The 15,877-nt window shown below is 39.4% G+C and overlaps 1 protein-coding gene across 1 annotated transcript; it reads left to right on the plus strand.

Moving 5' to 3' along the window:
- The first annotated feature begins 1,759 nt into the window (after positions 1-1,759).
- Positions 1,760-2,158, plus strand: LOC131148199 (uncharacterized). Its single transcript, XM_058097933.1, has one exon. It carries the CDS (start codon positions 1,760-1,762, stop codon positions 2,156-2,158), a length of 399 nt encoding a protein of 132 aa, XP_057953916.1.
- The last annotated feature ends 13,719 nt before the right edge of the window (positions 2,159-15,877 follow it).

The following is a 15,877-nucleotide window of genomic DNA, read 5'->3' on the forward strand; positions in this document are numbered from 1 at the left end:
GTGCCATTGTCCCACAGGCATTTACTAACCTTCACAAAGAGGTTACCCGACGGGAATTGATCCTACCTGTTACCATTGCATAGGGTTGGTTCATTGAGGCAGTAAAGAGTTAGAAAGGCAGACCAATTTAGTATTTTAGTATTTAAGCATTTCACTTTATCTATGTTTACCATGTTAATTAACAGTTAAGATGCAAATTAAAAAGAAGCAGGCACCACCCAATTCGTAAGTTACACACCCAATTCTATTTTTAATTTTAATAAATTTTAATTTTAATTTTAATTTTGATTTCCATCTAAACACGACCTAATAAATTTGAACTTCAAGACTGGAGATATTTTTAAAATTTCAAGTCGGTCCCAACTTCTCAACTCTGTCTTCTAACATTTTAAACTTGTAAAAGCAGCTGCTCAAAATTCAGAATATATATAAATTAATTAAACAATATTACACGTTAAAATATTATGATATGCTTATGGTATTATTGTTGATTTATTATGCTATTATTTATAATCTTAAAAAATAAAATAAAATAAAATAAAGTAAAATATTAACTATTATTATCAATTATAAATATATAATAATAAAATTTAATAATGATGTTGTATATAAAAAATATAATAATATTGTATACTAAATATACGTAGGCACACACACACACACACACACACACATATATATATATTATATAAATAAAATTAATACAATACTATATATAATATAATATTGCACAAATCTAAAAAGTAATATTAGTATTATGACATCAATAACTATAAATATATAATAATATACTACATATTATAATATAAAATATGTTAAACATTATTATTAGTATTTAAGTCATATATAATGATATTATAATACATAAAAAGTAATAGAATAATATTAAATTATAAAATACTATGATGTAATTGTGGTACGATTACTTATTTATTATATTATTATGTGTAACTTAAAATAAGATAAAATTAATATTATTAACATCTTTAATATAAATATATTACAGTAAATTTTCATAATTGTATAATAAGAAATAAAAATAAATTATTATTTGCAATAAAATATAATGCTATGGTTGTTGTTTTATTAAATTATTATTTTATATTAAATAATAAATTATGTTATTGTTTTATAATATATGAGATTTTTATTTACATTTAATATATTACACATTAAAATATAATATTTATAAAACATAAGATAAAATATAATAATAATAATAATAATAATAATAATAATAATAATAATAAAATATAACAAGCAAAGTATAATCAAGTGCTTGATTATTAAAATGATTTTATTGTAAAAGATTATTTATTTTATAGCTTAATAAAATTATATTATATAACAATTATACTTATAATATTATTATTTCATATTAAATTAATTGAATAAATTTTTTATACTATCTAGACTTATTTTCTATTCCTAAGTATATAAATACGGACTATTATGATACATTTTATTTTCAATTTTACTTTTAATTTTAATAAATTTTTATTTTAATTTCAATTTTCATCAAACACAACCTAATAAATTTGAATTTCAAGACCGGAGATATTTTCTCAACTCCTTTTACACTTGTAAAAGCAGCTCCTCAAATTCAGAACCCCCTGTCTCAACGGTTATCACTGGAGAGCAGCCACCCGGAGCGAGAGAGAGAGATTGAAGAGAGACCCATAACCCTCCAACCTCCCGAAGCACCAGCACTCAGCCAGAGGTGCCATGGGCGACTTCTCCGCCAGCAGCATCCACCGTTATGCTCCACGACTGCCACGGCGACGCACTCATCCGCCATCGCGTCGACTCGCCGCAGTCCGTCTTGGACCCCTTGCTCTCTTCCATGGCCGGCCTCAGCTTCACGCGTCATCCCCTCCAAGATCCGCGCGGCCGCAAGATCACGAAGAAAGGAACGCGTACCGTCGAGGACTCAATTCCCCGTGGCTCCCGGCGCAGTGCGATTGCCTCATCGGATTTTACTCCGCCGGCCCCGATCGTGGTGAAGAGGCGGCGATTCACGACCCTCATCGATGACGATGACTGCGGAATGGACGACGGAGACGCAACGCCTGGGGTCGCAAGAAAGCTTGGGGATGTCCTGGATAGGGTGGCTTCGGAGAGCGCCGGTCCTAAGGAAGAGAGGCAGGGGATGAACTGAAAACGAAGACGAAGTACTTCCTGCGAAAATAATTAGGGTCTCCTCGCGGTTATCCACGCTAAGGAGTGGTTGATTCTGTATAGGGTCGGTGAATTCTTTTGTCTCGACGAAATTGAAGAGCATCGCATTAGGTTGTCTGAAAATTCTTTCCCTTCCTCTTCATTTTATCTCATCAAATGTTGTAAAGACACTCTTTGGTTGCATGTTTCTCGGCGCGCCCAAATTAAGAAATTTTTTGGATGTTGGGGTAAAAGGTTTTGTTAATGTGGATTTACTGTGAAATTTTGATGTTGATTCAATTCGCTGATTTTTCTTATTGTTTTTAAAATCAAATGCATCAAAAGTCCATGTTTTGTTTCTCAACATCTTGCAGGTTACAAGCTGGGAGGAGGAAGAAGAAGAAGAAGAAGATAGCATGTTTGTTTGATGAAATTGAACAGACAATATTAGTAGGTTACAAGCTGGGAGGAGGAAGAAGAAGAAGAAAGCATGTTTTTTTGATGATGAATTAGGTATAAATGAAATTGAACAGACAATATTAGTCGGTTTCGATATTTCATGTAGAATTAGGCATATGATTGGAGACTTCTGCTCCAAGAATTTAGTAAATTGCGAATAAATTGCGGATAAGTTTGTCAAGACTATCTATTTTTAGCAAATGCAGATAGAACTTTTATTTCTTGGAGTGCGAAGCCCTGTTGCTACCACCAGTTTGCGAGGTGATGAAGCCAAAGGGAATATTACATGGGGGGAAATACGGGCAGATTCTAAGCAAAAGGGAAAAAGGGGAATGCATTCTAAGAGAATTTGAACAGAGGACCCATAAAATATTTTGTGTCTTGTTTCCTGCACTTCTGCAATTTCTTCTGCAGGCAAATTTCGCAATGTATGAAGATACGATTAACATTTTTTCTGCCATTAGGGCTGAATTTTGGAGCATTAGTTTCCACTATAAAATATAAATTTTCATAGAATTTTGTACTTCATTTTGAATGAACTACAATCCATCCAAATTCAAATTCAACTTTTGAAGTTTAAAGTTTGAATCCCCAGATATAAGATATCCTAAAACTGAAAACCCAAGGTGACTTATATTGAATCCCAAGAAATAAAAGATGGAACCTACGAGTAAAAGCAACAGAATTGAAAGAACAATCACAATATTCAGATTTGTGATTGCCTAGAGAAAAATAAGAACCAATAATAGCAACAAAAAATTTTAAAATTATTCTTCTAACGTAGAACCACAGTAAATATAACGCAACAAAAACAGAGAATAAGTTGAAATATATTTATTGGCCTGAAACATTAAAACAGTAACTTATGCAATTGACAAAACGCCATTTGTAAATTTGAACAAAACTCCAAATACTATTTTGTACTTCATTTTGAGTAAGTCCACGCATCCGAATTCCAAACCCTGAACTCCCAAATGCAAATCATTAAAGACAGGATCTTTCAGTTTTTAACAAGAGAATTTGAACAAAGATCACAAAGTTTAGATTTGGGTTGACTTAAAAATAAATTCAAATACGCAATTGATAATTAGCCAGTGCATTTTATAAAATAATAATACGGACCACTATGCAATTTATAAAACACCATCAAGAATATCGCAATGGAAGCTATATAAACAGAAAGCAATCTTAAATAATAAATCAAAAATTGTAGGAAATATTAGAAATTAGAACCACATCTATATAATCACATAATTAACTTAGATCGAGTGAGAATTGTCAAATTCCAAGGAGGCCAGGATAACCTTATTGATAATTAGCCATTACATTAGAATAGATAAAAATTCATAGCAATAAATAACAGTTCAATTAATGTAGCAAAAAATATTCCATCAAGAATATCGCAATGGAAGCTACCAAAAACTAAACTGAGAAAAACAATTAACATTGCATTGACCTCCTATGGATCACACATCCTGCAGAATTGAAAAAAAAAAGGTAGTCAGATCAAAAGAAGTGATGTTAATAATTGAAGATCCAAATCCAACAGAGCATCATATATATGGTTGTAAATATGCTGTTACAAATAATTCCAGCCTAAGTATGGTAATTGACCCAAATCCACTCCAAGTAGAGAATTTTCAATAATTTTAAATTTTTTAGTACCTTCTAATAGACTAATCAATGCTTAAAATGGATGTAGAGTTCAAGGGAAGACCCTTTTCCAAGTCCTCACTGCAGCCATGCTGTGTGTATCCTTCTTTTTTCCCCTAAGAGCATACCTCTACAAAATTCGCGCCTAGCGTTTATCACTTCTCATATAGCCAGTCCCAACCACGAGAAAAGGAGGGCGATGTTACATAGCTGACAGTGAGTATAAACCTTTCCACATCTCTAAAACATAGATTCTCAATGATTCCTAGCTAGATTACATTTCACCTCCTAGTTGTAGTGAAAAGTGAGCAAGGGTGGGCTAGGCCAATGCCCAAAAGCACAACACCATGTCAGCCCTTGGATAGAGTCAAATATGCGAAAAATTCCCACAACATTCTAGACCTTGATGAGACTGATATCAGGTTAGCAACTTGGATCATACGAATCGGATATAAACATGGAGTTTGTTAATCTATCCACAAGATACTAATTGGATAGGGGAAAATTCAGAGAAATGGAAAGGACGAGATATCAACTTTGATATCCTAAAAAGAGTAAAAACATAAATATGGAGCAGGCATTATTGTAGAGACAAAGACTTAAAAGATAGTACTATAGACTTGTGTACAGAATTATAAAGACTAAGATGTTTTATGGCAAAAGATAAAAAATACAGTAGGTGTTCATGATCCTCGAGTTGATTTACTGGAAAATACAATTGAAAGCCCGCTATGGCCCAGTGGCAGATTTGAATTGTTGTAAGCATTCATTATTTTCTTACAGCATCATAACATCAATTGATCCATAATTATAATCAAAAATCAAATGTAAATGTTTGTGATAAAAATAGTTTCATTAAAACCGTTGCAAAATAAATAGATATGTTTCAAACATTTTTACTACAAGAATTTGAAAATGATTAGACATATATCAAACTTGCCCTTCTTCATACTTGGAAATCATCTTGAAATCAACTTATTAAAATACTGTTGCAGGGTAAAAATAGCAGGGATGCTCCTTCGACTCTCGTTGACTTGAAAGAGGAAGAAAAGAAAGACTTGTAGGACCCGGGGTGTACTCCGGGGGATCACTCCGATGCCTAAGTAAGAGGAATGCTTTTAGAGAGGCTGAATGCAACAGTATAATTGTGTTGACTGACTTACCTTGGCCTTTTCTTCGAATATCTTCTTATAGGGGCTCGAGTTGACCGTAGGTTGGCTCGAATTTATTGCGCGGGGGCGTGAATCACTCTCCAGTCATAAGTGCGTGCACCTATTACTCGGCTATTAAAGCCGCTGGCGTGGATCTCTCCTCCTCTTGATTGGGTTGGAGCTGATTACTTGTCTGGATGTCAAACCCGAAAAAGGTGCAAGATGGGCGTTTGACCTGCCCTCATTGGTTAGGTTATTTTGGGCATATCAGTTGTCCCCCCCCCCCCCTTAGTTTCAAATTTCTGGAAAGAATTTTGAATAATTGTTTTGTTTGCATCTTGGTTTAATGTTCCCAATCTATATTTGTTTCCTCTTCTTCTTCTTCTCTCTTCTCTCTCTCTCTCTCTCTCTCTCTCTCTCTCTCTCTCTCTCTCTCTCTTTCTCTCTCTCTCTCTCTCTCTCTCTCTCTCACTTTTTTCGAACGAGGTGCTGAGCAACCTATGCCGAGCTATCCGAGCTTTTTTGTCCGAGCTGTTCGTGCCGAACTGTTTTGTCCGAGCTCTTTGAAGTGTTGCTCGGGCCGAGCTTTTTGCCGAGCTATTTTGTCCGAGCTCTTTGAAGAGTTGCTCGGGCCGAGCTATTTTGCCGAGCTGTATTGCCCGTGCTGTTTGTGCCGAGCTTTTCTGGTGAGTTCTTTGAGGAGTTGCTCGGGCCGAGCTGTTTTTTCGAGCTGTCTAACTGAGCTGTTTTATCCGAGCTGTCCGTGCCGAGCTGAATCATTCGAGCTCTTTGAAGAGTTGCTTGGGCCAAGCTGTTTTGTAGAGCAGTTTCATCCGAGTTGTCCGTGCCGAGCTGCTTCGTCCGAGCTCTTTGAAGAGTCGTTTGGGCTGAGCTGTCTTGTCGGGCTATTTGTGCCGAGCTGCTTCATCCGAGATCTTTGAAGAGTTTCTCGGGGCGAGCTGTCTGACCTGCTCCATTAAGGGACGTTGGCCGGTTTACTCCATGAAGGGAATTTGGCAGAACTGTCCCATGAAGGGTATTTTTGCCGACCTATCCGACCTACTCCATGAGGGGAAATTGGACGGCTTGCTCCATGAAGGGAATTTAGCAAACCTGTCCCATGGAGGGAATTTTTGCCGACCTGTCCGACCTGTTTAGGAGGGGGAATCGGCCGACTTGTTCCATGAAAGAAATTTGGCCGACCTGTCCAACTTGTTCCTTGGAGAAAATTTTTGCCGACCTGTCCGACCTGCTCCCTTAGAGGAAATTGGCTGGCTTACTCCATGAAAGGAATTTGGCAGACCTGTCCTATGGAGGGAATTTTTGCCAACCTGTTCGACCTGTTCAGGAGGGGGAATTGGCCGACCTATCCGACCTATTTTTTAGAGGGAGTTTTTACCGATCATCTGTCCGACCTGCTCCATTGAGGGGAAATTTGATAGACCTGTCCAATGGAGGGATTTTTTGGCCTATTCATTCGTGCTCATCTGCTTGGTTGTTTTTAGCATTTTGAGTCGTGCTCTTCATTTGGGCCTATAAGCCTTATGAGTCGTGCTCATCTGTTGGCCTGTTTTTGGCCCTACGAGTCTTGCTTGTCGTTTAGGCCTATAAGCCTGATGAGTCGTGCTCATCTGTTAGGTCGTTTTTGGCCTTACGAGTCATACTCGTTGTTTGATTCTATAAGCCTGATGAGTCGTGCTCATCTGTTGGGCCGTTTTTGGAGCCACACTTGGCAGCATCGCCTCGGCCATGGGTGTGTCGTGCTTAGTGAGTCGTGTTCCTTTATTAGGTGTTTCATCTACTTATTTTCCCGAGGCATCGTCACATCCTTCTTTTCCTGCGAAAGTGATAAATGCATGTTTTAAATGCACCATACCTTGGGAAGTGGGTCGGATGAAACGTTCTCATTTATGGTCCCCTGTCTGACGTTGTGTCCGAGGCGATGTAGTCTTTTCGAGGCGCTGTTTGTCCTCGAGAAGTCGCAGTGTACCTGTGTCAGTGAACTCCTGTGGGTTTATGGGATTCTCTGCGTCCTTTTTCCCCACGAGACGCAATCCTTTTTTGGAGAGGAGAGACTTGGAGATTCCCGCTCAAGGATTCGTGCCCTCCTCTCTTTATAAAGGCCAGAAGACTCCTTCATTTTGCACATTTCTTCTGAGTAGAGGGCTTCTTCGTTCTTTTCTCTTCTTCAATCCACGGGGTCTCCCATATGTCGCTAGGTATGCTCCCCCTCTCTACTATATGTTTGTTTTGTTGTTCTTCACGTTCTTTGCTGTTTTTGCGTTAACTTTGTGTTTTTGATCTTTTTTTGTAAGACGGCCTTGCTGTTTGTGTGCGGAATTTTACTGTTTTGATCTGCTTGGGCATCTTTTCTTCTTTGTTTTTGTTGGGTGCTTGCCCGTTTGATCCATTGGTAAGGCATTGTCTCATTCACGCTTTGTTTCCCCTCATGGAGTCTTCTTCACAGCCTATGAAGGTTCTTACTACGGTGAGGAACGCTCGTTGTGGCCTCATCCCTTCCGACTTACAGAATGTTTGTTACTTCTTTGCTATACCACAGGGTATTACTGTTAGGTTACCCTCTGCTTCCGAGTCAGCCCTTAACCTAGGTTCCGGAGAGCTTTGCCTCTATACAGATTATTTAGATTTGGGTCTCAGGCTTCCTTTTCCCCCCTTTGTCTCTAGTGTATTACGTTTCTACCAGATAGCACCTTCCCAACTTGTTCCAAGCTCCTATCTCTCGCTCACCTATTTTGCAGTCCTTCTACTCCACCTTGGCCACCAGCCAACAGTTCCTCTCTTTAGGAGCTGTTTCTAGATGCGAACACATTCTGTAGAGAAGGAGTTGTACTATTTCAACTCTCTACCAGGCTATAAACTTTTTTCACCGGGCAGCTCTTCCATAGTCTCGTTACTTCTTTGCTTCGAGGGAGTTGAACTACAAGGGCTCTTTGGTCTAGTCTTCTCCTCTTAATGGTAATGTGATCTCTACCTTCTCCACCTTCTTCTGCAAAGCTATTAGTAGGTTATCCACTGACTCAACTTTTTCCTTTCGTCCCTTTTCCTTTGTAGTTCGGGTGCGCCACCTTCTTCCAAGGCTTTCACCCGACGAGTAGGCCATCCTGAAAGAGCTTCGAGCCATTGGCGAGCAGGGTATTGTCCCTCATGAGGAGCTGCTCCAAGAGCGTGTCCTCGTTCAGTGGGGGATCAGCCCCGTTTCCTCAAGTCTCTCTTCGCCTCTGATTTCTATATGCATGTATTCGAACATTATCTCTATTGTTAGTGTTAACTCTTTTTCTCTCTACCTTTGCAGATATGGACTTTAGCAGATATGAATCTCTCACGGGGGAAGCCAGAAAGCAAAGGGTGAGCAAGAGTAGGAAGAAGAGAAGGGAGATCGAGGGGGAATCTTCCCAAAGAGATGCACCCGCTACAGGTGATTTAGGTGTACATTAAGAAGAGATCAACGCTGCTCCTCCTTCGATCCCTCAGCCTCTTACTGAAGTGATTTTTCATGAGCTGACCCGTTTTGCCTCTACTCTCCGTCAGGCGGTGCGCGCTGAGGATTTTGTTTAGGCCCAATGTACTTTTCCTGACGCTCTTTCTGCGAAGATCTGCCACACCTCATACCAGGTGTATATTCTTCAACTGGCCTCATTCTTCTCCCCTTATACATAGTTTTGTTGACTGTTTTGTGTTTTTGTATTCTCCCTCAGTTGGCGACGATGGCTCAGGCCCAGGAGGAGAAGGTTGCCGACATGTACTGGAAGACCTTGGACAGCAGGGAGAAGTACGTTGTTGCTCAGAACGAGCTGCACGAGGCCGAGGTCCGTGAGCAGGCTCTGCAAGTCGAGATTGAGCGCCTTCATAGGGAGGAGTTACCTGCCAGGGAAGCTGCTGCTACTGCTACTGCCTCCCGAACTACAGTAAAGGAGTACAAGGACTCCAACCAGTTCGTCATGGATACTTCCAAAGCATATCGGGTGGGATTCAGGAGGTGGCGGGACCAAGTCAAAACCAAACACCTTGAGCTTCCGCTGGAGGGTGTGAGCTCACATGGTTATGGCAATGAGAGTCCGGAATCCGCCGAAGATCTGGACGAGGATGAGGAGGGAGAGGAGGAGGAAGCTAGAGAGGGAAGTAAAGCAAGCTAGTTTGTAGGAACTGAACTTGTAATTTTTCAAACTTTATTGATGTAGTACAACTATTGTAATTGATACTTTTATTATAGCACTGCAAGAAGCACTTTTCAAGAATAGTATTTTTTTTAACATTTTCGAGTTCCATGTGTTCTTAATCTTTTTCCCCCCTACATCTTCCAACTTGTATGTCCGTGGCTTTATCTCTGTTGTGACTCTGTATGGGCCCTCCCAATTGGGCTTTAAGTTGTGCGACCCTGACTCGGACGAGTTGTTCCGCGCTTTTCTCAGGACTAAGTCTCCCGACTGGAAATTTCGTACTTTGACGCGTTTGTTGTAGTACCTGGTTACTTTTTGTTGGTATGCTGCAACTTTTAGACTCGTCTGATCCTGTCTCTCTTCTAGTAGGTCTATTTCTGATATGAGCTCTTCATTGTTGGTCTGCTCGCTAAAGTACTGCCTTTGCCAGGAGGGTATCCCTACCTCTGTTGGGATGACCGCTTCTATGCCGAAGGTGAGCATAAAAGGAGTTTCCCCTGTTGCCGCCCTCTTGGTGGTATGGTATGCCCATATGAGTGAAGGGAGTTCCTCTAGCCATCTACCTTGCATAGACTCGAGTCGCGTCCTCAACCTGTGCAGTATCGTCCGGTTCATGTTCTCTACCTGTCCATTGCTCTGGGGGTGCGCTACTAATGCGAAGAAGAGCTTAATAGATAGGTCCGAACAAAACTTTTTGAAGTGTTTGTTGTCAAACTGCCTCTCGTGGTCCTTAATTAGTGCCCAAGGGATTCCGAATCGGCAAACCACTGCTGTCCACACAAAGCGCGTAATGTTCCGCTCTGTTATGGTGGCTAGTGGTTCGACCTCTACCCACTTAGTAAAATAATCTATTGCTACCAACAAAAACTTTTTTAAGCCAGTCTTCTGTGGTAGAGGTCCGAGGATGTCTATCCCCCACTGCGCGAAGGGGCAGGGACTGGTCAGAGGAGAGAGTAGATTAAAGGTTACGTGTGGTACTACTGCGCATCTTTGACATCCGTCGCATCGTTTGACGAGCTCGACCGCGTCCTTCTTCACTGTGGGCCAATAAAATCCCTGCCGCATGGCCTTGTGGGCCAGAGCCCTGTTGGTAAGGTGGTTTTCGCACACTCCTTCGTGGATTTCCCGTAGTATGTACTCCCCTTCCTTGTTGCTTAGACACCGAAGGTAGGGCAGTGTTAGGGATCGCCTGTAGAGCTCCCGGCCCATCAGTGTGTATCTTACAACTTTCCTCCTCAGCTTTAGAGCTTCCTTTTTGTTTTCTGGTAGGGATCCATCCTGAAGGTATAGGAATAGAGACGCTCTCCAATCGTCTTCGCTGATTTTGGACTCCATTGAGTTAATTCTGTCCTCGTCGTATGAGGGTTTCCCTATTTGTTCAAGATAAATAGCGTCTTTCCATTTCGAACTGGTTACTGAGGCCAATTTTGCGAGTGCGTCCGCCTTTTTGTTCTCTGCCCTTGGTACGTGTTCTATGTCGAACTAAATGAATGCTTTTGTGTATTCTCAGGCCGTAAAGAGATATTTCTTCATTCTTTGATCCCTAGCCTCAAATTCTCCTTTCAGCTGCTCTACCACCAGTTAGGAATCACTCAATACCTTGATTTGTGCCACCCCTAATGCTTCTGCCAGTCGTAGGCCTGCTAACAAAGCTTCATACTCTACATCATTGTTGATTGCTGTGAACTCCATCTTTAGTGCGAAAAGAGTTTCACTGCCGTCCAGGACTGAAAGTATGAATCCAGCTCTTCCTCCAACAGCGTTAGAGGATCCATCAACATGTAGTGTCCATATATCCGACTTAGTGGATGAATCGAGGAGCCTCTCTGCTGTGAAGTCAGCGAGTACCTGGGCCTTGACAGCAAGCCTTGGTTGATACTGTATGTCGAACTCACTTAATTCGATTAACCACCTCATCATCCTTCCCAAACTCTCCGGCCGCTGCAGAATTTGCCTCATTGGTAGCTGTCGCGACGTCCCATGAGCGCGTGTGCCCCAGGCGGCGAAATTAAAAATCAATTTTAATATTTTCATGGAAAATCATGGAATGTCGGAGTTGCCATTAACCTTTAGTGTGGTTAGAACACGTGATGACTATCCCGTTAGGGGTAAAATAGGTCTACATTACCAGAGTTAGGCTCGGGAGTTCGGTTACGCGAGGGGAAGGTACGAGCACCCCCTACGCACCCGTTCTTACGAACGGTACCTAATTAATTTGAAATTATCCCTAAGTTAATCTAATAAGTCCTTAAATTACTCCTTTTTGTGAATTTATAAATACCTATGAAAAATAAATAAATAAATAAATAAATAAATATATACATATATTCCCTCAGAGCTTAAGGTACGTGAAGCCCGAAGGCTCATACCCCCGCATTAAAATCATAGGAATAAAATCGAAAATAATTTACAAAATACACTTCCAAATTTTGAAAACTTTCTAAGGTTTTTCTAAGTATTAAAATACTAGTTAGAAGGTTTTTGGAACTAAAAAAAATGATTTCTAAGTTTCAAAGTATTTTCCTTGCCTTTTTTCTATTTTTATGATTTTTTATTTTTTTTTTCATATTTTTACTGTATTTTGAAATAATAAATCAAAAATATTTTTAAAATTTTCTCCTAATTTTCTGTTTTTAATAATTTTTCATATTTTTCTGAAATTTCAAATAGCTAAATAAAAAGAGGAAAAATGTACTACTAATACTATAAATCATAACACGTAAAAATTATATATCATAATAATCGAAATCTCAATATTAAATCCTAAATGTTAATAATCAACCTAACTTTAATACTATAATCTAGTATGGAAATAATCAAACCCTAGAAATTATGCACTTTTATAGACACGTAAGGAGAAAGAACAAGATTATGGAAACCGTTCAAATAATAAATCTGCCATAGAATATGCACATAAATAATAAATACGCATGTCATAATATTAGATATACTACCATAATAATAATCTACCACAATACTTAATGAACTACCTGGCGCACTACTTTTCTACATAACATGGTATCCTAATGATAAATTACCATAATAAATAATAATAATAATAATAATAATAATAATAATAATAATAATAATAATAAAATATTAACAAGGATTACTAAATATAAGCATAATAACAAAGCCATAATATTATATATACTAAACACTAACAATACCATAGTACTCATAATAACAGTGAATATACACTAAAATGCCAAATATAAGCGTAACAATAATATAAGTACTTAATAATAATATAATAACAATATCTCATAAATATATACATTATAATAAAAATAACAACAAAAAACATATTAAACATAAACACAACAGTTAATCTATCCCGTATAATAACAATGATAATACATAAACACAACAGTTAATCTATCCCATATAATAACAATGATAACATATAATAAATAAAAAAAACTGGAACTTTAAATATTAAACAGGACCAATATATGTATATGTATGTATATCGTGGGTGTGTGTGTATGCAGGAGTGTATGCATGCTTACCAGGGGCTTACCGTTGGGGGAGTACTGCAGGAGTTGGGTGCTGGTGGTGGAGCCGAAGCTGGATTGAGGCAGAACAAGGAGGCGACTGCTGCTGTAGTTGCAGGCGAGTGGCCGGTGATGGAGTTGTATTGCTGCTGGTGAGTGGCAGGTGATGGAGTCGTGGTCGTGAGCAGCGAAAGCGTCAGAGCTGGTATGCTGTTGGTGCTCGTGGTGGCTGGAGGCGGAGCAGAGCAGCTGTTGCCAGAGGGAATGGCGGGAAGATGGAGAACTCCAGTGATTGCAGAGTGGGGAAGGATGAGGATAGCTGCTTGTAAGCCCAATACGCACGCTTCATACTCAGCTATATTATTGGTACACGGAAAGGTGAGTTTGGTTGTGATTGGGTAATATTTACCCTCTGGTGATATGAGTACAGCCCCTATTCCATGCCCCCATACGTTGGTTGCCCCGTCAAATAGTATCTCCCAACATTATCTTCCTTTTCTTGATCAATTGAATCAATATCTTGATCCGGGAAGTCAAACTCCATGGGTTGGTAATCATTAACAGCCCTATCAGCCAAATATTCTGCTATAATGCTCCCTTTGATGACTTTTCTCGTTACATATGTAATATCATATTCAGTCAACAGCATTTGCCAACGAGCCATCCGTCCTGTTACTGCGGGTTTCTCAAAAACATACTTAATCGGATCCATTTTAGAAATCAGCCATGTTGTGTAATACAGCGTGTATTGCCTTAATCTGCTAACCACCCACACCAAAGCGCAACATGTCTTCTCTAGGTTAGAGTACCTAGATTCGTATTCCGTGAACTTTTTGCTTAGATAATAGATGGCGCGCTCCTTTCTTCCAGACTCATCGTGTTGTCCTAACACACACCCCATGGAATTCTCTGATACTACTAAGTATAATATAAGAGGCCTTCCAGGTACAGGGGGAACCAAAACTGGAGGGTTCAATAGATATTCTTTTATTTTCTCAAAAGCTTTCTGACAATCTTCATTCCATTTTTCAGGATTATCCTTCTTTAGCAGCTTAAATATGGGCTCGCAAGTAGCAGTCAACTGAGATATAAATCGGGCTATGTAGTTTAATTTGCCTAGGAAACTCCTGACCTCTTTTTCGGTTTTGAGACTAGGCATTTCTCGAATAGCTTTTGTTTTATCTGGGTCTACCTCAATCCCTTTCTCACTTACGATAAATCCCAACAATTTTCCTGAAGAAGCTCCGAATGTACATTTTTCTGGATTTAATTTCAGTTGACATTTTCATAGCCTTTTAAATAGCTTCCTTAAGTTCATCACATGGCTATACTCATCCCGAGACTTAACGATCATGTCGTCCACATATACTTCTATCTCCTTATGCATCAAGTCGTGGAATAACTTTACCATGGCTCTCTGATAGGTTGCCCCTGCATTCTTTAAACTGAAAGGCATAACCTTGTAGCAAAAGGTCCCCCATAAGGTGCTAAACGTGGTCTTCTCTTTATCTTCCAGGGCCATCTTAATTTGATTATATCCAGAAAATCCATCCATGAATGAAAACAGGGCATGTCCCGCCGTATTGTCTACCAGCACATCTATGTGTGGAAGTGGGAAATTCCGCCGTATTGTCTACCAGCACATCTATGTGTGGAAGTGGGAAATTATCTTTAGGGCTAGCTTTATTCAAGTCTCGATAGTCAACACAGACTCTCACTTTTCCATTTTTCTTCATTATTGGAACTACATTGGCCATCCACTCTGGATATTTGGCTACTTCTAAAAAACCAGCCTCAAACTGCTTTTGTACCTCTTCTTTTATTTTGATCAACATATCTGGGCGCATCATCCTCAATTTCTGTTTTACCGGTTTGCTATCTGGGTAAATGGGTATTTTATGTGTTACTAAGTCTGTATCCAAACCCGGCATGTCCTGATATGACCATGCGAAAACATCTTGGTATTCCTTCAGAAGGTTTATCATTTCGCATCTTTCTCTTCCTCCCAACAGTGCCCCGATTTTTACTTCTTTTGGTTCCTCATTAGTCCCCAAATTTATTGTGACCGTGGGGTCACAACTGGTTAAAGTTGCTTTTTCATCGGATTTCAACATTCTTTGCATTTCAGGTGATAAGTTGGTTTCCTCTTCTATTTCAGCTTCTAGGATTAAGTTTTCAAAGTTAACATCAATTTCTGGCTCCTGAATACTGGTATGATTATTTTCCCTATCCCTGCATAAAACAAAGGTAAACAATTTTTTGACAACTGATCCCATGATGCAATAAATGCGAAAGAAATGCATACTTGTTTTATTGATGAAAAAGACAAACGGTCCGAGGCGATAATGTCCACGGATTACAAAAAGAAAGCAAAATGAGCAAAAGCTATTACATGAAGTGAATTGGGTAATCAAAAGATGTCCAGTTCTGGATTTCTGCTCCTGTAGTCAATGGGTAGATCCATCTACTTGAGTCATTCATGTGGTCCCTCGATTCCAAGGCCAATATGCTCATCTGTTTCATTTCTTCCTCAAGAGTGACTTGATTGCCCTTTCAAAAGGTCTGATTCATTGGCGGGACTTCTACCCCCCTTTTGGTACTTACTCTTCCTGTGCGCCTCTCGATTTGGAGTATTCTTTTCTCTTCTACCTTCTTCTTATGGTCAGCTAAAGTAGGAGTATATCCGATGCCGTATCTCTCATTCATGCCTTCTGGTAACAATGGCATTGCGATGCCCTGAAGATACTTCCCCAACCCTTTTCTTGGGCAAAACCCCGATTTA

The sequence above is a fragment of the Malania oleifera genome, chromosome 2 (assembly GCF_029873635.1).
Source record: "Malania oleifera isolate guangnan ecotype guangnan chromosome 2, ASM2987363v1, whole genome shotgun sequence".
Taxonomy (NCBI): domain Eukaryota; kingdom Viridiplantae; phylum Streptophyta; class Magnoliopsida; order Santalales; family Ximeniaceae; genus Malania; species Malania oleifera.